Here is a 22,894-nt window from a genome sequence, read left to right as displayed (position 1 = left end):
TGTATAACGTCATCAAAACTTGGTCTAAGGTCGATTTTTTTGTAACGTGTCTTACCAACTCGCAGGAATCTTAGTAAGTATTCGCACAACTAATAACATCGCACATCCTTGTGTTACAATATAACACCCACTGCGTTGTGGGGATGGTAGCTAACAATCTGAACATTTCATTAAAACTATTTAATATTGTTTCTCGCGAACATTTCGCGCATTATGACATTGAAGTTAAACAAGAGATGTTATTACAAAAGTTGAGGCGAGTTTTACATTTCATTTTACTAGGATTAACGTTTTTTTGGCAATAAAATGTTAAACGAACGGTAAACAGTGCCAAGTCTATCAGTAAACAGAGATTGCTTTTTCATTCGTTTCGTAGAATGTTCTTTTCAGATTCTGTTTTATCTGATTCAATCATTCAACGTGGGCGGTCAGTCGCCACACACACTCTGACGCATTCTGTTAGACGTTTTGTTACTCACACTTTATAAGAAGGGGCTTAAACCCTATGTATAAAGATTTCTTTCAACATCCTTAAAACCTACAATTACGTAGGTGATTCTGTGATTGTGTTATATTCCAAAAAATGTGGTAGACTCGTATTAGAATTACCATCACGAATTTTTCACCGAAAGCTCAAGGAAGCGACGAGTTGTTAAACGAGTTTAACCACACAATCGTTTGTTTTTATTTGAATTTGAACAAAGTTAAACTTCATTGAATCTGTGACGAAGAACCTTTGAGTGAGAATGCATTGAATGAATGATGAGTTTACCAAGTCGCTTCGTAAACAAAATTAAAACAAAACTTTATATTGAAAGGACATATGAACTTTTGGAATATACTGTTAAATTTGACGCGGACTGTTTTGTTTGTATTTGAGTAAATTAAAAAAAAACACCTTGTCATCCAACTATTTTCGCCGATAAACTTTTTCTTCCATATCAAACTGCTTTGTACAAGTAAAATACTCTTATAACAGACTAAGAAAGTTTATTATAACGGCATAAATTTATAGAAACAAAAGTAAGCATCTATAAACATTATTTCACAATACGTTATACTAAAAGCTTAAAACGAAGTGTAAGAAAACGATACGATTATTGTCAATGTACACTCTAGCACAGCGTAAATTCATCACATACTCATTTATCTAATTACATTGAATATAATTTTACCTCAAGTTTACACATCTTTTGGCGCCGGATTTATACTTAAGTAGGTACTTTGTGATGAAGTACAAACACCCGTGCACCTTCAGATTAGAGCGCTGCTGTCGCGGTTGATTTCTTGTGTGGATTTATGAAGAAGTGCAGCAGTAGCATGAGTTTGAAGGCGCTCATGTGGGGGTATTATTCATCAAAGATGCAGGTTTTGAGCATGATGGAAATGACGCGGTAAGGGTCGGCGTTGGCAGCTGGCCGCCGGTCCTCAAGGTATCCTCGCTTGTCCTCAGACACCTGGCGGGGAATCCTCACAGCACAACATCTGTTCGCCACTCCTGGATGGACAAAACGTAAGTAATCACCAATTGGTACTATATGGTGTTAGTGACATCGTAACGAATACTGAGGGGGATTATTCAGGCCATGATTTGAGTTGATATCAGGTGGCATTTCCAGTCGGAAAATTTATGATTTTTTTTGTATATTATTTTATTAATTTCAGTTCCATACTTTAGCGACGGAAAATTCCTCTTGATATCAACTCAGAATGATGGTCTGAATTAACCCTCAAAGTTTTCGTTACGATGTCACTAACATCCTGTATGTGTATAAGGAAAATCTGTTTTATGTTTGTTCGGGTATCTCGGGAACCGTTGAATGGGTTTTGCTGTTACGATTTGCCTTTACGATGTTCACGGTGTTCTTTAACAATAAGTCGTTAACGACGAGGACGATAACAAAACAATAAGAACAAAATGCCCTTGCAATGCTGCAAGCGTCGTGGTCATAGGATACGCCCTTTAGATACCAGCAGTGGAGCAGCGTGGTGGAGTATGCTCCATACCCCCTCCGGTTGATTGAGGGGAGGCCTGTGCCCAGCAATGGGACGTATATAGGCTGTTTATGTATGTATGTTATGTGTTTATTTATATTTATTTTTATTATTTGTACACACATACACCTGTATGTGTATAAGGAAAATCTGTTTTATGTTTGTTCGGGTATCTCGGGAACCGTTGAATGGGTTTTGCTGTTACGATTTGCCTTTACGATGTTCACGGTGTTCTTTAACAATAAGTCGTTAACGACGAGGACGATAACAAAACAATAAGAACAAAATGCCCTTGCAATGCTGCAAGCGTCGTGGTCATAGGATACGCCCTTTAGATCTTAAAGCTCAGCGCGTCCACTTGAGCGGAACCGGAGGAAGTATTTGAATTTATTGCTTTATATGGAATTTGATTATTCATGTCATTTCATGCCAAACATTGTTATGACAACTCAAAGGAATTCGTAAATTCCGACGCGACGTTCCATACGGTTCATCCTCCGTCGAAAATTGCTTCTGTTTTCGCAGTCAAGTAAATACCTGTAGATTATTTCTAACAATATCACGAATCAGGTGAAAGCATTTTTGTTAACGGCACTAGGGAACGTTTTATGTAAATATTCTACTTCACACGTTAATGTGAATAAATGAGTTAATTCATTCTTCAAAACTAAATGAATGCTTAATGTTAGCAAAAGCAGAGATCGCTTTTAATGTGAGAAGTATTTATCCAGGGAATCACGGGAACCAGGAAGCACACAAGAAAACACGTCTAAACGCTACTCGCAGTTTAATCGAAAAGGACTACCTTCATACATAAATAATACACTAGGACAAATCTACTTACATACATCACATAATGATAAAGCCGTATTTCTCTGCTATTTTAGACTTTTCTTTATAAATATTATAATAACGTGTTTGTTCAAACATTGAGTATTTTTATTTAGAAAGAGGGAAATTTTTTAGCAATGAATTAACCCGATACGTGTGCTGTAAAGCACGTTACTGCGTTGTAGTTTAATTTAAAACATTATTAAAGAGTTTCAAACACAGTTGGATTTTTTTTATTTAACCAAAAAATATAGATATACATGGAATAATGCAGATATACCAATAAACCGTCTTGGGTTTGTACTGGCATGCCATAAATACATATTAAACAAAAAAAATGTACATTAGTAATATTTCAAAACTTCGTAAATTTTCTGCAAGCTTAACGCCGGTGATGTACCGCGCAAAGTCCCTTACTTTGCATTGTATAAATCCGGTACGATCCGTCTACATCTCAAATATCAAAATCTATTCAGCCATAAAAATCAATCAAAAATACTTACATGTTTGTAAGTGTATCAATGTTAAAGGTTCATATTCGGCTCGTAAAACATTAGAGCTAAATAAACTTAGCTGATGTTTTGTCATCCGAGATCCGAACGAAACCAGGGCAAACTCCAGTAACCTTTCTATTTACTATTAGGGTGAATGTAGCAGCCTGGTAAACATATAAGTATAGATAATAGTATAAATACAACCTATAAATATTAGTCGAGGACACATTTCAAAATATCAACATTTTAGGATGGTGTACGGTTCTTTTTAGTTACAATTTTAACATGAAAATAATGTTTAGATAAACATATAAATAATTTTAAGTATTATAATGTAACATAAGCCACGACTATATTCTCAATTAGGTAATTCAGATCTACATCTATCGCTAGATGAACTAGTTTTAGGTAACTTAACTCATTTCAAGTAAATTATAAAATGTTTTGCCGGTCATTCTTCGTGTCTACATTAGATTTAAATCAGCCATCTAGTAATTAATCACAGTAAATTAGAAACACCTAAATATTTAATAAGCTAAGTATTATTTAAATATCTGCAAATGAAATCTGTCTGTTAACAAAGAAACAGATTACACAGTGATTACCTACGTATTTCTCTTTGCCGTATTTCTATTTCTAACACAAAAATACTTAAGAATCTCGCTGCCGAATAATATCGGCACCCATTCCATTACAATAAATAATTTGTAATATTTTTTCGGGAAAATGTCAATGGATTGTCATACTTTCCGTTAGTAACAGGCCGGAAGCCCATGTTGCTCTATGGTGACAGGCGATGTATATTTTATGTTTTCGCAAATAACAACATAAAAGTGGCGATTCAAGAAGGTAACAGGGTGCTCTTTCCTAGAATCACATTTAGAACGATGTGCATGATCATTTTCAACAATTCGACATTGTCTTAGATATTACATCGATCGATTGCAAAGAAGCGTTGGCGTTTAAATATGCTTAGTCCTGTTACGAACAATCCTACACCAATGACGTCACTAGAAGGGCCGGGGTGTACTCTGGTTGGTAATCCACCTCACAACCCACACGATAGAAGAACAGTTTCGATTTTTGTTCCCACAACCCACACGAGAGCAGGAAAAGCCAACCACAAAACCACGAACCTGCAGTAAAGTCCTTAATGTGTGGCATTCCATTTTTGCCGGTGAGCCGCTTGGCGTTGTCTGCGCCGTCGTTTGCGTCGTACTCGTTGATGTGGGCGCCGTGACGCCGCGCCAGCTTATCAATCATCCGCTCGATCACTCTGGAATGTCAACAAATCCCCATTCAACGCTTTTCGTAAGCTATCTCTTTCGGATGTTAGTATTTTAATTTTAAAACATAACCAGCCTATATAGGTACGTCCCACTGCACAGGCCTCCCCTCAAATATAATCATTTCAATTTTAATCATTTTTTTTTAATTTATATCATTTTAATTTTATTTATTTTAATTTTATTGTTGTTATAAAACATTCCTTCACTAATCCTTGGTGGAATACGCTCCTTAACCCTCTGGTTGATTGAATGGGGAGGCCTATGCCCAGCAGTGGGATCTAGGCTACTTATCATCAACAATAAGACTTTTTTTTTAATTTCTAGAGCTACGGTACAATTGGACCATCTACATCGCGTAAACAGGTTAATAAGTTAGTGGTTAAGTCAATTGTGGTATGCACTGCATTCTTTATTCTATGAAGCTGCTTAACTTTGAAGCGCTGAGCTAATGATCTGTGTTACCTACTAGTAATAATAGCTTGAATGACTTTACCCCTCTATTACCTTAGTATTGATTAATTTAAAAAAAAAAAAAACCTCACCAAAATTCAATAAATCGGAATAATTATAAAATAAAAGGTCTATTTAATTCGCTTAAACCTTTAATGCAATCTCACTAATAGCCGGGAATAAAATTGAACGACTTTTTACAACAGAGACTTTAACACGCAATCTCAAGGGCTTGTTACTTATAAATGGTCCTTGACGATTAGATTGGGAATAAAATGAGTCCGAAATGACTCTCATTTGCTGCCCTAAACGTATTCATTTATTTTCATTCACAGTAGTGAAGGCGATCGTTAGTCGACTGTCGATAATTAGTCTTTAGTCTACAGTTATCAATAGTTTTGATAACTAAGATATTGTTGAAATTTACGAAAGCTGTCGATAGTTTGATACATACTATAATTTCAAACTATTGATAGCTCAAACGATCGATACTATCAATAGCATTGTTTCCGCGAGCCTCAATAGGCAGTAGACATAGTATTTCACTCTGTCAATTAGTGTAAACTATCGATTATAAAACTATCGATACTTCGACAACCATAACACACAATTCAATTACTTCCGCTGACAGTCGGCTTAGATTACACCCGAGGTAAGAAGTATAAAGCCGTTGGAGATAATCCTGAAAATTTGAGTTTCATTTTCTTGTGCTACCACGAAATAAATATACACGTTCAATCATTCTTATTTTGATGTTATTTTGAAAACCATATAAGTAGGTATTGGACTTAAATCGATATCTGTGTAAAAGGTGTGAATATCGAGATGTCGACTGAATGAATGGAAGAGAAATACTTGTTGTGCTGACCCCGCTTAGATTGGGACAGGTAGTCATAGGATTCTGACGAAGTAACTACACCCCATCTCTAGTATCTCCGTAGTATCTAGTGTCTTCGTAAGGTGACACACCCGGGTGGGGTGTCACCTTAAAGTTTTACCGGGTAAGAGCGCTGAGTGATCGGAATATTTGTGGGTCAAGTAATGAATGTTTAGTAGGCTGAGCTGTAGGCCATCGACGGAGTCCACAGGTGGCGGATAGTGGAACGGCCATCAGATATGATGGTTGGCTGCGAATATAAAAATAAGCAGTCACCGACCAAACAGCGACAGGAATAGCAGAACGTAGTGGGTAGCTCACTGGGACGGGCTAAGCTATAAAATGCTACTTAGGTTCTATGACGATCTTGTGACGTAGCGAGTAGGCGCCGCTACTTCAAAAGCGCGCCCCTGATGCCGGGCAGCAGCGGTATCAGTACTGGATGGAGACCGAGGAAATGGATTCTGGTAGGGCTCTAGCTAGAACATCACCGATTGAGAAATTGGTTGGTGTACTGCGGAACGGAAGGCGATTGGGGCAACCACCGATCTACACGCCCTACCTATAGAGTAATGAAGGCGATTATTCCACCGACAAGAGCGCAGCTCTAAAATAAAGAGAGAGAAGTAATGAATGTCATTCAAGGAAAATATACCGTTTGGTATGTCAAAAAATATTCTATCATTACCTATGTATTTGTTTCACAACACCAATAAGCTTTCAAAATAATGTAAATATGTTTACACGTAGTTTAATAATAAAATATTATGTTACCTACATCTGATTTCCTTATAAGATTTGAGGCGGAATTCTTTACTTCGTCACTAGCAGGGTGAATTCCATGGATTAGGTACTTAGTGGAAGTGCTTCTTTAAGTATTATACTCGACGTTTTTTGACGTAACATTTTCCTCTAACGACATCAACCGAAGCGGAGGTTTTTTCGGCTGATTAGATAACAAATTTGAATGTTTACCGAACAGGTTTTTCCCTACACAGACAAAATGGATGCATGCAATATTGTTAGTCAATTTTGTGTTTTTATGACACATTACCTTATATCCTCTCGAAAGTGATCGTTTGTTACTGGTGCTGGGCTTTTTACTTAATGTTATTAAAATTCCATGAAGAGAAAAACATATATGAAATCAAATGATGAAAGTCGAAGAAGCAAGAGAAGTCGGTCAGCTTCAAAACAAACGAAAATCTATCTTTGCTATCTGCGTCCCAGTGGGAAATAAATGTAATTTTATTCAGTATAATGTATAAAAAAAAGAATTACTCACAAGATACCGTCGTCTTCTCTCATGTCTTTAGAGGAGAAGTAGAGGAAGGTGCCGTTGCCAGGCCAGTCGGGAACTGGCTGCGGCTCGAAGGTGACAATGGCTCCGTACTCCTCTGCCAACCTCGCTAAGATGTATCGCGCTAGCCACAGATCATCCGCTGCCCTTATTCCAGGACACGGGCCAATCTAGTGGTAAATAGGAAATAGTAATTTAACGCCAATATTAACCCTAACATTAGTTAAGTTAGGTTGGGTTGTGATACCGGTTAAGGTCTCAGTCGTGAAACGCCAGACTGGTTGTAATTTCACACTTTAGGATCATAATGTAATCAACAAACCCAGATACGTATTAGCATTTGTTATATAACCTAAGTAGATTATATACCTTTACTGCTATAAATACAGAAAAAAATATATGTACACATTTGGAGGTAGGTACAAAACAAAACACTTAATTTATTGTAAGGAAAATCAATCGTACATTATTAATTTGTTTTTCCGCTCGTTGTGACCGTGGGTCAACCGCGTGGCCACGAGATGACCAAGCTTTTTTTTGACGTGACTTATTGTAGATTTGCTGCAGATGGCATTAACTACTTGGCCGGACAAATGGGGAGCGCTGAAGGTACAACGTTTAAGACAACAGGTCTGAGGGTGCCCAGTTGGGCGGGAACCTCGGCTCAGGGCGTCGTCTGAGAGGAAATATATTTGAAAGATAAAAAGCGGCCAAGTGCAAGTCGGACCCGCCCATGAAGGGTTCCGTAACAGCAAGTAACATAATATAAAAGTAAATGACGGTTTACGATTTACGATATATTAAAAAAAACTACTTACTAGATCTGGTTCAAACCAATTTTCGTTGGTAGTTTGCATGCTAATCTACATCATATAATATATATTTTTTTTAGTTTTATCCTCCTCTTATTTTAGAAGTTACAGGGGGGGACACACATTTTACCACTTTGGAAGTGCCTCTCGCGCAAACTATTCAGTTTATTTACCATTTTGGAAGACCTATCCATAGATACCCCACACGTATGGGTTTGATGAAAAAATTTTTTTTGAGTTTCAGTTCTATGTATGGGGACCCCCAAAATTTATTGTTTTTTTTTTCTATCATTAAAAAATGACCAAGCGAGGTGAGTACTAGTTACGTGGAAAATGTTGTAGGTGTAACTATCTCTCTTCACTATTATTTCTGTGCGTGAATACTTAAAATTTACTATAGGTACATTTTATATAGTATCACTATTTTTATAGTGAATGAATACTAATTGCTTGGGCTACTTTGACCTATTAGTTAGAATGACAAACAAGAAATAGTTTGAATCAGGCGAGGAAATGACTAGCAGACGCACTAAAAGCTTAACGGTCTGACAAGCAAATTGATTCTACTTGTTCAGATTGTTTGTGGACATGTCGCAGCTGGATTTTATATTCCGCCGTATTATAATTACGACTAGCCGTTGTCAAAAACAGGGCCGTTTTGTAATGCGGAGCAATTAGCCGGATAATTTTCAATAATCTGTTTACAGTTCTTTGATCACTGATCCTTGTTAAGAGTCTGTCTATCAGTCTGCAACCGAAGGAATAAAAAGTGGCTCAAGTTATTATTGTTTAGCTTCAGACCATTTAATACTAAAGAAAAGAAGAAACAAAAGAGATTAGATTAGAGGCTCTGACAGGCCGTAAAAATACTTAGAGGACATTTTCATTTCACGAGTGCTTAGGCACGTGAAGCCCGCAAAATCGCGGATAATTTAAATACACAGCGGTCTGAAAATATACTTAGTCTTTTCCCTATTATAATCATAATGGATAAGTTCGCCCAAACATAAGTGTGTCTACTTTCTTTACTGTTTTTGCCGTAAATACTTCATAAATTCTGATTTAGTTACATTAAATAGTGAGGTATATAACGGGTCATCACAGTGAGGAAGCTCTGGTAATTTGTTTAACATAATATATATTATCTTTGAATTGTTCTAAGCGACTACTCGATATAGGATTACATGTAACAACCTTTTTCAGTGAGCGGCCAATAAAGACTTGACTTTAATTTATTAATTATTAATTTAGCGTAAGGTTCTAAGTTATTAAAAATATTTTTGATAATTTCGCGAGGTAATTTGGGTTGGTTCTGAAAAAAGATTTACAAGATTAAGACACAAAATAAAGATTTTAATGTTGTAGTTCAAATGATAACATGTTTTCTTTCATAACATAATAATTTGCATAAAGCTTTATCGATAACTTCACTGTCTCTATGAGTCAACGATATATTAGAAAATGCTAATCTAGACCTTGAAATATAGTAAGCCAGTCTAAGATGATCAAAAATCAATCAACGATAAACTATAAAAAGCTAATTTAGAAATAGAAGCCAGTCTGAGCTGATCAAAAACCAATCTCATTTTTCATTTGAATAATTATTTTTGACTTTTATGAATTAAGTAACAATGAGTACGACGTTTGACAGCTTTTATTGATGATGTCTCACGTCCCTTTTGTCATACAAATCCCATAGATTTTTTTTACTAACATTTCGTAAAAAGTATCTTGTTGACTGGGTGTCAATTATTAGCCTATTGGTTTAAGTAGGTCCTACCTACATACTTACAGTTGTCAGATATCTAGAATTCGGACATGGAAATTCACTGTTCTGTTTACATTTCCAGCATGTTTGCCTTGTGGTTAGATAGTATTCTGTATAATTATCATGCAAACCTCAAATTGCCCGAGGGTATATAAATTCAGAGCATTTAATCTGTTAATATACTATAAGAAAGCTATTACACAATATTATATTTTACAATATAATAAACTCTACGCCTTTACCTGGAAGTTCCACTGCGAGGGCGTAGTGCCAGAATTAATTCCATTCATCTTCACCCCCGCGTAGAGGCAACATCTGTAGGAAACATTACTTTTTATGTCAAAATCGCTCCTCAATAAATTAAAAGGTATTTAGGGCCGAATTGTACAGACTAATTTACATAAAATAAATTTAATTTTGAAACATTATTACTTATTTATTTTTTTATTTGTGATTGTTGTACTACCAATAATTTTGCTCGCGGTAGTGAGGATACTATTCATTTCGTTGTTTAGGATACGTCCTTCAAAATTCAATTTCCCAATTCAATGTACCAAAAAATTCAATTTTTCTCCCTTTTCATAGGCGGGCTATAATTGTATTTCTCACCAATGTATTTATTGTCAAATCGTATCAATAAGTAGAAAGAATTTATTTTTAGAATATAAATTGCCCAGCTGTATTCGCATTAGTGGTTGGCTTACAACATTTTTATAAATATAAAGCAGTAAAAAGGTAAGTAAGAAATAACTTATAGTAACATAAATACTTTATACTTATTTACCGCCCGGAAACTTATGTGATCAAAGGAGATGACGATTGAAATGCTCATAGTGCGTGGGTTTGTAGGTCGTTATTTCCATATGCGGAGATATTTGAATATATTACACTATATTTACAAAATAATCCAAAAAAAATATCTTTTACTTTTAATTAACTCTGTTAAACTGCACCGTGTGTTTATAGTATTTAGATGTCATATTTATGTACAGAGATATCAGTTTGAATATTACAAAATAACGGCCTCCGTGGTCCAGTGGTTGACCGTTGGGCTCACGATCCGGAGGTCCCAGGTTCGAATCCCGGTAGGGACATATCACAAAAATCACTTCCTTAGTTTGGTTATGACATTACAGGCTGATCACCTGATTGTCCAAAAAGTAAGATGATCCGTGCTTCGGAAGGCACGTTAAGTTGTAACCGGATACTATTTACTGATGTAAGTAAGTAGTCGGTACCTGAACCATGTCAGGGGCCTTTAATAGTAACCCTAACACCAGAATTGATGAGGTTGGTAATTCACTTCACAACCCACACGATAGAAGAGAGATATTACGAAATTAAAATTTCAAAAAACACACCCAACTGTACGTATGTACGTGCAAGTCATCTGTGTAACACCAAGTCAGGTGACTTACACTGTTTAGAGTCATAACACATCAAAGAAACCCTGTAGCATTTCCTGATATTCGTTTCGAGAGGGAATTAGTGAGTATTAAGAATTATAGCGCCTTCAAATTAATCGCGCGACATTAACGGTTCAGCCAGCGCCCTTATTTGTAATGTTTGTATGTAATGCACCTGTAGAAAGCCTCCATGAGGTCTCTGGCAACGATCTTGTTAGCCCCGATAGCGCAGTAGTAGGGGCCGGGAGGGGCTGGGAAGCCGCCTGGTGGCCACCCCAATGGACGACCATCCGTATTCAGCAGCATAAACTCCTGGTTGAAGCCAAACCACGGCTCCTCCACTTCTGCTTTTTCGCATTGCATGACACATTCCTTGCGGTAGTTAGTAGCTGTAACAAAAGTGATAACATTGCGTATCGGATTTGGAGTATACCGACGCCCGGGCTGTGGTCTATGAATCAATAGAAAGCAAGAAATCCTAACACTGATATCTGTCAAATCATCATTGGCCTTATAAGTCTTATTTCAGACGATTTATAACGTCATTGCCTCGAAGAAATGCACTTTGTTTCGTGGCTGTGCAAGCCAATCCTAGAGCGGCAAACGACGAACGAACGAAAGATGTCTGTAGAAATGTTGAGAAACGGCAACGATTGATTTGGCTCAAGTCAGCGGCTTTAATATACTGAAAATCAGCCTCAAAATGTTCTCACGAAAGCATGCAATACAGTATATTTGATTGATTGATTGATCGCGGTCTCTGGAGGTTATATTAATATTAAGTTTTATTTTATTAGATCACATTTCATTTCACATTTCCATTCTAATTAAGTAACTTAAGCGTGTCTTCCGCCAAGAAGTGCATCAATAATAGCTTACTATATCTTTCATCATCATCAGCCGTACGACGCATACTGCTGGGCATAGGCCTCCCCCAACTATATCTTTACTACCTTGGATTTCAAGGAAAGTATTTAAAAAAAAACTGAGAGTAATAAAATTCATCAGAATGCATTTAAATTGCATTTAATAAACAAAAGGAACAAAGCTAATTAAGATATTTTCGAGTTTCTCAACTTTTAACAAAAACCCGTTAAGTGTTCATGTTTATGTAAATTTATATTTAACTCTCAACAAAGGGTGTTTTAGAACCCCATTACCCAAATGTCTCTTTTCATATAATATAGGTAATATTTTTTCTTATCACAAAGGCAAAGAGATAAATCCTCATGGCGTAAGCTTTTAATTGCGTTAAAGTCAAGGAAATGCAGATGCAGATTTTAATGTTTGCGGCAAAGATTAAAATAAAAAACAGTAAAAGATAACAACCGGCGGGGGAAACTTTATTTAAAATAAAGGTTTATTAAAATGGAAAAGGGACGTCGTGATGTTATATTTTCTAGAAACGCTCCGCATTTCCTGGATATCTAGATGACAATTTGCAACTTTACACTACTAACAATAATTGTTAATTATATTAAGCTAATTATTAGCTTTTGACATTCAAAGATAAGTCAAAGATAAATTCTAACAGCCAATGTTACAGGAGGAGTAAAGCTCAGATGGTTTTCATAATATCATCCCTATTATACCTACGAGTATAAAGAGAGAGAGAGAGAGGTTTGTGTATTCATAAAGAGTATCTGTAAACACGATGAGTTTAAAGATGTGGACTCCGATACCTTATAATTAAAACAATATTGCAGTTTGATATTTGCCCATATAAAAGTAAATGCGCAATATCAACAAATTTAATGTCAAAAAGCAATATTTTTTTTTTAGATAAATTGCTTCAATGTGACCTTAAAGCCCCCAAGTGCTGCAAATTTTTGTCTTCTCGTCACTCGTGGATTGTTCACTCCAATGTGAATATTCTGATTGTCTAGTAGTCCTCCGAATGAATTTGACACCTTCCGGAAATTACATTTTGGGCAAGCACACATTAAATACGTCTATAAATAAATCTATATAGACGTATTTAATGTAAATATAAACCTCTATACGTAATAACGCGTATGTAATGTAAAAAGCTCACTACTACACAAAAGGCAAATCCGGGGACTACGCGTAACTATTAAGTAATTTGTGACTGCACAGAGAAAAGTTGTAAGTCGAACGAATATTGATCCGGCTGACAATGGTTCTGATTCTGGGGGACAAAACTTAACTTTCAATTTAGTTTGTCATTTTATAAATAGTGCCGACCTTTACTTACTAAACTGGTATTTACTTTTTGGAACTGTCCAGCTAAATTAAAATTAAGTTTGAGTCATAGTTTGAGTTATTTATTTTGCTCGACTGTCGCAGGGCAATTAATTGAAACTAGTCTGTCAGGAAATTTGAGCGTGGGAAAAAAAAGTTACACACAGTAACAAAGTAAACTCACACGTAGGTTGATAGTTGTACTGGTACGTATCAGCGAGGACGAGCAGGTGGTTTCCTCGTCGGAAGGGGCAGTGGTACAGCACCTCCGGGAACAGGAAGGTGTCAGAGTTGTCCGCACTCGCCTGGTCCGTGTTGTACCCGTCGAAATACCACACTGGTAGATCTGCAATACCACGATGAGATACATCGCAAGGTGAACTAAGTACACACACATCACCTAGCTTTCTGTTAGACCAACGTGATAGGTGGTGAGCCGTATTCTATAATGGTCGAGCCAACTGTGATGTGTGTGTGATGCGGATGGACCCCATTGGGATATAGTCCTGAGCTTATATGTATTGTTGGCAACATCCAACAAATTATTATTTTTTACCTTTTAATACATAAAATAGCAATACTTTATCTCCCTTCTTCTTCTACGATCAACGAACTGTAAATAATGTATAATTGTGTGTGCCTAATAAATTACAAATATAACGTGGCCAACTCAAAGTCGCTGTATTTTTTACCATCCTCTACACACCAGGCAGAGCACAACAACATCTGTGTGCGACATGTATGTATGTACGTAATACATGTAAACCGTTTATAACGCCCCTCTTCTGTGGCAAACTTTTCTCAATCAAGGCGGATAAAAATACAAAAAACTTTATTGAATAACTCAATAAAACAAAACTAAGGTACAGATAGCGGAGCTATTGCTAAAAACATTTTTTTTCACTCCAGTTTAGGAACAACATAGAAACTCGTGGCAGAGAAACTATCAATAATTGTTTAAGGCCCGGAGGTTTTACTTGCAGCTACTTTTCCTCGGCGACAGGTTGTGAGAAACTGCAGTAGTTGTAGGCGGATGAGACTTACGACAAAAAAAAACATTTGTGTAAAAATTTACGATAATCAAAGTGTAACATGTTACCAACCGAATAAAGATATTTTTGAGTTTGAGTTTAAATAAAGAATAAGTCTGATCGAAGAGGAAACTTGCTAGAAGCTTATTTGGAAAGTTGTAGCATGCGTTCTACGCTTCAGACGAGAAAAATAGGAAGAAAATTGGAGCGCACGGAATGTTGACATTTACGAATTGTTTCTGTTGGCAAACAAATGACTATAACGGTAGATTGGTCGATCTTATTTACTCTGTAAGGACCGATACTAAGCAAAAATTCTTACATCCCGTACGCTATGATTCCGCACATATTGTCAAGAAGCTTAAAAAGTCGCTACGAATGTATGCAAGTGGCATGATTTGTTAGAAAACTGCACATGCAGCAATAATGCGTCATGTGTCTATTTCTTGTCATGGGTGTTAAATAAGGTCGGTGATCGAGGTACTTATCAATTTTATAGGTATGTGTTGGGATATATGTTTAGATATATTTTATAGAATAATAAACTTCAGCATAATGGAACGTTACACGGTGTCATTGTCAATCTGACATTGACGTCTATAACCTCTCTCGCTCTTTGAATTGTATGGCCGCCGGTTGTAATTCCATTTTAGAAAATTAAAATCCGAATTAATCTTACATAACACTTTTATTTGGCTTATAACCCATCATATAGAGCAGATTTTACCATTGATCGTGTCAACTAAGTGTACATAATTGGAGTGACGCATGTCTCAGTATTAAACGGATTAACATGGTAAGTGTCGTGTCCGTTGTACAACGTTAGCAAGATTTACAAGGAGACATTGACTGGCGTCTGGATGCAGATAAGTGACAATTCTCCCAGCATCTTGATATATGTCCAGAGGCACTATATAGATCAAGATTTCCCAAGGAAGCCGAGTTTATTTTTAAGGAAAACGAGATTAAATCAAAGGGTTTATCCCATTTAAACTCACTATAAAAAAGTGGTAGCATCCGGAAACTTTCGGAGAATGGTATTTTTTGTAACTGCCCCAGTTTTACGCGAACACTATTGGTTAGAAATCAACACTTTAAAAGAAACGACTAGGTACAATCTAGCATTCTAATCAGAAGGGAAAATGATGCCAATTATAGCAAGAGTCTGAACCGTATTGTCACTTAACCAACAGTAAGGGTGGTATTTATAAGCTAATCTCAGCTTCGAGACTGCCTTCAAGATCATGTAGAGTCACTGGTTTTACATTAGAACTGTCACATTGACATGATCTTGAGGGCAGTCTCAAAACTATTAGTTTATTTAATACCACCCTAAGAGTGCGATCGAACCGCGACGAGCATTAAAAAATACCGTACATGTAAATCATATCATATCAGTACATTTCAAAACTTCAATAACGAGTTATAAATCATTAAATCCCCTTAACAAAACGAAGCTCCTATTCCCAATCAATTGCGTATTGCGGTTACCGGATATATTGAGCTAGTCGACGCAACCACTCTTGATTCCGTAACTTGAGAAGCGATAGCAACGTTGGGGTAATGTGTACACATCCATGAAATAACATTAAAATAACCTATAAAGTGTAGATAAGACTCGGAAGACTAATATACTATCTCCGGGAACTTGATAGCCCCTTTGTCATCGTTGGCTTCGTGCCACTAGGGCCGCGCTTTTAACACTATTTCATTGAAACCAACTTAATACGATACGAGAATGCTTGTAGGAAAATAAATGAGGGTAATTGCTTTAAAATGTAAAGTAATATATTTTATACTTGTCATTCATGCTAGAGACGAAAATAAAAGACCCCGGGGCAGGGCTAACATGCGCGACGTGATAAAATTATCGATAGAGTCGATAAATTTTGTCTATAAGTATATAAGTGTATCGGTAAGTTAGTCATATTCCCTAACATGCATATCACAATCCATAAAATTACCATCACGATAAACGTTTATCACGTCGAGATACCGACGTAGACATTGATAGACTGGAATGGAAAATGCTACACCGACAAGAGCGTGGCTCTTAAATTGATGATGAGTGTTTTGACAGAACGACAGAACTTTTTTGGTTTGCCATGTTAGCACAATCAAAAAAACCACATTATCGACAGAATCGAAAAAGTAACCGTAATACATTTTTATCACGATGCGCATGTTAGCACTGCAGGCATTTCGTAGAAGTCGACTACCCAGTGACATGCTTATTTTTATTCCTTACACTTTTCAGGTTTACGTACCTTCAAAAGGGAAAAATAAACCCTTATACGATCGCTTCCTTGTACATAATATCTGTCCGTTTTTATATTCCACTAGATATAAAAATATCTCTAGTCAAAATTTTCACGCCCTGTTTGCGCTAAAAATCCGACATACTCCGTAACACGCCAAATGGGAAACATTAAAATTGCAAAAAAATACTCGCCTGCATTTATATAGTACTCGACAGGTCTACGCATGGCTGCATACCATACAATTCCTCTCCATAAGCGAGCTTTTTTATTATTTGTCTATTTTCCCGGATAGCATTCATTATTATCTTATAGAAACCATCATTTATAAACAGATATTAACTTACGGCAGAGTCGTAACGGCGTGCGGCGTGACGTAGTTAAGCTACACACTTGGAGATCATATAAGGTTGCGTACCGCACTATGTTCGAACGGGCATGGAAAACATTTTCATACAGTCTTTACCGTAATTCGATATTTAAAATATTCTCATATAGCTCCGCGCTGTATACGTTAGATATTATAATCCTTGCATTTAAATTCCTAACCAATCTCTTTTATACGATGTTTTCTTTATTTCTTCTTTTAAAACGTGTACAATTCCACCATCCGTGCCAAACTCTAGTCTACAAAATATAAGAAATGTTTCAATTTTAAAATATCCACAGATTTTTAACTCAAACTTGTTCTTTTGCTCGCTTCTTCTTTCTCAACCATATCACGTTCCCAAGCGATAGTAGTATGATTTTAGAATTCTGGATTTTAAATATAACATTTTACAGTAATTTACGTAATCTGTAGTGATCCTGAAATAATAAACTATTATTCGAATTTCAAAAGGAAAATATTGGGTATTTGTCACTGTTAAATTATTCTAATTCCATAAACTATCCGTGATTCATGTCGGCATTTCGTTGAATTATTGCGAAAATTACACCAAAACAAACCATATTGAAATTTATCCCAAAACTATGTCAAAGGTACAGTCGGTGGGATAGTTAAGCTTCGTTTTCACTGGACACAATTTGTGATGACAACATCTAATGTCCTGAAACACTTGCCCTATAGTTGGAGATAGTTGAACAAAGTCCACCTAAGTATCTAATTCAAGGTATCCGTTTGTCCCTTAGTGGAAACGAGGTATAATGTTCGGGTTGGTTGCTTGCGTTGGGCCAATCGGGCGATCGAGGACACTCTATTATACGAGTAAAGTTATTAATCTGTTCATTAATCTGTTCGCACAACAACACACACTAAACCGTTGAAACTTACGTTAGCTGCTGTACACGCGAGGCCTTCCAAATTAATTGAGTAGTTTCCTAGGTCAAAGATAAATTATGAAATTCTGATAACTAAATAAAGATAGATCTTCAGATCTAGGTGACAAGAAACGTTTTCTTTTTTCTAAATAGAAAAAGAACAAGAGAAGGTAATAAAAAAAAAGAAGAAAGAGTAAGAGCAAGAGTAGGTAGGGAAGGCTAATTTGAGTCCAAATTATTGCTTTTTGCCCTTTGCCGTTGAGACTGGGGGCCCATGGGGTTGCGAGGCACTGGATTTCGTTAGGGAGCTGGGGAGGCGGTTGCGTGAGAAGGGCCATGATCCGCGTTCCGGATCGTTTTTGGTTCAGCGCATTTCACTGGCTGTTCAACGTGGAAATGCGGCCAGTTTAATGGGTAGCTTTGAGCCGGAAGCGGTCCGGGGTGGGCTACTGGAGTAGGCAGTTTTGGACGAAGCCAATTGTGGTTTTGTTTTTGTATTTTGACGAAGCTTGTGCGGATTTTATTATGTATGAATTGAATATGCTTTCCCTTATTTTATTTTTTTTAATATGAATGTTGGTACTGACGAAGCCTGTGGTGGATTTACATTCTGTTTTTTTATGAATAAATCAATTATTAGTTTAGTTTAGAGAAGGTAACTAACTTATTTATGAATTTTAATAAAGAAAAATCTAATAATAAGTGCGACATTTTGTCATTTACGACCCCTTTTTAGTTTTAGTTTTAAGTCTTACATTTCATATACGTTAAAATTTTAATATTAAGAAGTTAATCAAATCAAATCAAATCAAATATACTTTATTGCACAGAACTAAAATTTCAACAATCAGACAAAACACATGAATACAGTACAATTTGTTAATGTAATGTCTTAAACCTAAATAAATATTTTATCTATATTTTTTTATGACGTCACAGGTTGCTTTTTCATACAAATTCGATAGTAATTTCGTATATTGCTGTTTAGTAAAAAGTAACTGATTAGACTAGTTGAAAACTACCATATTGTTATTCAATGTCACTTACGAAACTTACAAACAAAATACTTCTTCTTCTATCGTGTGAGTTTGTGAGGTGGATGACCAACTACAGCAACACTGGTGTCAGGGTTGTTATTGAGCCGCCAGAGCCCCTGACATGGCTCATGTAACGACTACGTATCGTTAAATCAGACGAAATACTTAAATGAGAATACCTACGAGCTTCTTCCTCACCAACTCTGCTTTCAAAGTTATTATTGAGTTGCTAGAGGTCCCAGGTTCATGTAACGACTAAGCACGTGCTGGAGGCAAATCCTAACTAGTAGCCAAAGACGAATGGCTTAACGTTCCATTGGACAAGTAAACGATTAAATATCCAAACTAGGAATGGTCTCACAAAGTGATTTGCGCTACATGTCCTCAACAGGAATCAAATCCGAGACCTCCAGATCATAAGCGTAAAACTCTAACAATTGGACCGTGGAGGCCGTTACTAGGGCTTACTGTAGTAATTATATACCTATATCGAAATATACTATCCACACACACGCACACATAACAAAGGGCCTAATTACGTCACAAACAGCTTTAAGCCTTCAGACATTACGTAGTTCTGAAACTTAACATCCTTATCTCATTGTACTCAGAAAATTGTAATTTCACGACTATACCTAACGATTTTCCGAAACAATTTTCATTTGTTCGCTTACTTTATGCTAGCATTCTACTCATTGGTTCTAGCAGTGAGGTGTCAAAAAGTACAGACAGACAGAAATTATTTTCACATAGATACTTATTTATTACTTTATATTTATTTCTTACATTTTCCTCGTTCAACTATTTATGAAAGGTCCTGGTATCGCAAATTACACTTTGGGATTACAGTATACTATATCATCATTCATTCATCTACTTATATCTATTATTTATGATGAAAGCAATTCTTAATTACCTAAATTATGTATTAGTGTTGCCTATCGATACTACCTATCGATATATCAATGGTTTTTAACCATAGATTGCCTATTACCGTAGATTGAACATCAGCGCTCAAAACGTGGAACGCAAAGTTACTGTTAATATAGCGACGTTGACAGTACTGTACTTCTCAGACGACGCCCTGAGCTCTCAGACGACGCCCTGCCCTGAGCTGAGGTTCGCGCCCAACTGTTCACCCTCAGGCCTGTTCTCTTAAACATTGTATCAGGTGAGAGCCGTCAGCGCTCCCCATTCGTCCGGCCAAGTAATTAATGCCATCTGCGGCAAATCTACAATAAGTCACGTCAAAAAAACAAAAACAGTACTTTACCTCAGTGCGTGATTAGGCACCGAACTGGCAAGACGGGGAAGTGCATGGTAAAAACTTGCAAAAATAGAAGCTCAAAGCAAAAAAAGAAGGATGGTACATCATATTTCTAATAAGTAATGACATTGTGCATGTTATCATAGTATAAACATTTTAACAGTTAGCAGTAAAACTCACCAAAATTATTATTTTACTTTAAAATACACTAAAACAAGTGCTCCCGGTCAATCGGAGTCGCAGTATAACCCGAACGCGTTACGAAGCACCACGCGCTAATATATGTAATAAGAAGATGCATACTTTCCTAATTTGACACGATTTTATTAAATGTATATACCGCTGTGTAAACAACCCCAAGTTTTCGGCGCATTTTTTTAATCAAGCGCTGTATATTTTTTTACAGTCGATAATAACTAACTATAGTATACTATCGATAATCCTTGCAATAGTCAGAAGCAATAGTATTGCTTTGTGATGATAATATTGATCGAAATGAGCTTTCGATACTATCGACACTGCCATCGATGATTTACAAGATCGAAAATTCCGATACAGTAGATGAAAGCATTCTCAACAAAATTCCCCAAAACACTATTTGTATAATAATATTTTATGGTTGAAAAAAAAAACGCAAAGGTGGGAGTCGGAAAGAGAGACATGTCAAATTTTCATTGTATCCATAAATACTAGAGGTATAATTAAGTGACATACCAGTCCAAAAATTAACTTAAATAAGACTTTATAACCACTTAGAAATGGATTTCCGTTTTGTTATTTATTTGAGTTTCTTCCACGTCAACAATTTTGTCACTCAGCGCAATGAATAGAAGATTTGTTTAGCTCGGGCGTACCATTAATTATGTTACTTAAGTGAACGATGATAAATAAATGAATAACCAACAAGCGTTGGCGGTCGCGTTTTCCATAAAATGTGTTGTGCATACGGAAAAAAGAAGTTTGGTAAAACCATGAAGTGCTGTTTAACTTTTTAATGCGACAAACTTTGGCGTTTTTCAGAAGCTTTCATTATCCCTAATGTGCGCACAAATACTTTGTTTAGTGTCTATTTAGCCGCAGGCTACCAGTGTCTTTTTATTTACATACGACAGGATCAATATGAAATCTTTGCTGTGTTTGGGTCTTTGATCTTAATAATATATTAAATATTTTTCTTTCCTTGTGGTTTTACTCCAGTCGCCTCGTTAGCGTGCAAAATACACAGCCGTCTTTCAGCTAGGTAGAGTTCTTTCAATCAACTGGAGAGAAAATCGAGCATACTCTCAACTATTTACATAACGAATATTGAAATTTTTATAGTTAGGAGGAATATAGTAGGAATCTGAACAATTCCAGGACAAGAGTATAGATTTCCGCTTATCAATATTTCGCTTGCAGTAGAGCCAAGGCCCTAAGAAGGCATTCTGTGACCAAAGCCATTTATTATTAACATGTTTGTTCATTAAGCAAGTAAGTAATGACCGTTGATTTAGTTTCTTAGTTTCATTATACATAAATTATACAAATTGCTTGCTGAAGTACCCTTTACAACTAGGTATATTTATAATGATGGTAACCTTTTCATCCATATAGAATTTATAATGTTTACTTAGCTACTTTTTACTTGGTAAGTAAATATAAGTTGAGGTGTTTTGGTTAGTAGTTGGAAAGGAGCCGTGTGTTGGACTATGCGTCGGCCTCCGGGTGATTAAGGGGAGGCCTGTACCCAGCAGGACATATACTTATAGGCTGTTTATGTTATGTTACATGTAAGCTCTTTCTGGTCTTCTCCTTCCTCTCTTTCCTTGTAGGTAGCTTTCCTTCTATGATGTTTTTAATAAATTCGTCATGTCTTATTAAGTGTCATCATCTTGCCTCTTCTGTTCTCAATAACTCTCAAGATTTGCCCCTTTCTTTTATTTGGGTTATTTTCTCTTTTTTGGAACAGATCAATGAGAAGATGAACGTCGAGTCTTATAAGGAAGTGAAGGAATTGGCCGCTGATAGACAAGAATGCAGAATGCTACACCGACAAGAGCGTGGTTCTTAAATTAGTGATGATGATGTTATGTAGGTAGGTACTTATACAATTTTAAAGCAGGAAAGAAATAAGCGGAAGTATATTATCATAAGAAACGCTTAGAATATTGTTTCAGTCAAGGAAGATTGTTTCGCGTACACACATCGCAACAGTATCAAATTACCCTCAAGATAGGGGCTACAGGGTGTAATGAATTACAACCAAATAAGGGTTACGGCTGTGAGTTTAGGTAAACCATTAATATTATTTTACATAACATAAGCTCACGACTATATCCCAAATAGAGTAGTCAGAGCTACATCCATTGGAAAATGAACTAACTATCCACATCTCACCGAACTTACTGGTAGACCAACTGCAATGGTCGAGCCAACTGTGTTAAGCTGTTATTATATTTATTAATAAAATACCTTTATGGGACTTGGGGACGAAGTCCAAGGTCCTATCTTTGGATCGCAAGCAGATCCCTGACCCATCCACCCACACGAAGTTGGCGAGAATGCTGTCACATGGCACCTCCAAGTCTTCATATTTCCGCATGGAAGCCTTGTTCAGAGGTATCGGCACCGAATTCAT

At 36.4% G+C, this 22,894-nt stretch overlaps 1 protein-coding gene across 1 annotated transcript; it reads right to left on the bottom strand.

The window, feature by feature from the left end:
• Positions 1-1,349: 1,349 nt before the first annotated feature.
• On the bottom strand, positions 1,350-22,894 carry LOC126366876 (glutamine synthetase 2 cytoplasmic-like). Its single transcript, XM_050010208.1, has 7 exons — positions 22,729-22,894; positions 13,609-13,770; positions 11,398-11,611; positions 10,059-10,131; positions 7,222-7,406; positions 4,457-4,596; positions 1,350-1,498 (listed from the first exon to the last, which is right to left on the bottom strand). Exons 1-7 carry the CDS (start codon positions 22,892-22,894, stop codon positions 1,350-1,352), a joined length of 1,089 nt encoding a protein of 362 aa, XP_049866165.1.

Source organism: Pectinophora gossypiella, chromosome 5 (assembly GCF_024362695.1).
Source record: "Pectinophora gossypiella chromosome 5, ilPecGoss1.1, whole genome shotgun sequence".
NCBI classification, from domain to species: domain Eukaryota; kingdom Metazoa; phylum Arthropoda; class Insecta; order Lepidoptera; family Gelechiidae; genus Pectinophora; species Pectinophora gossypiella.
The sequence above is the reverse complement of the archived record's forward strand: the minus strand, read 5'-3'. Positions and strand labels throughout refer to the sequence as shown.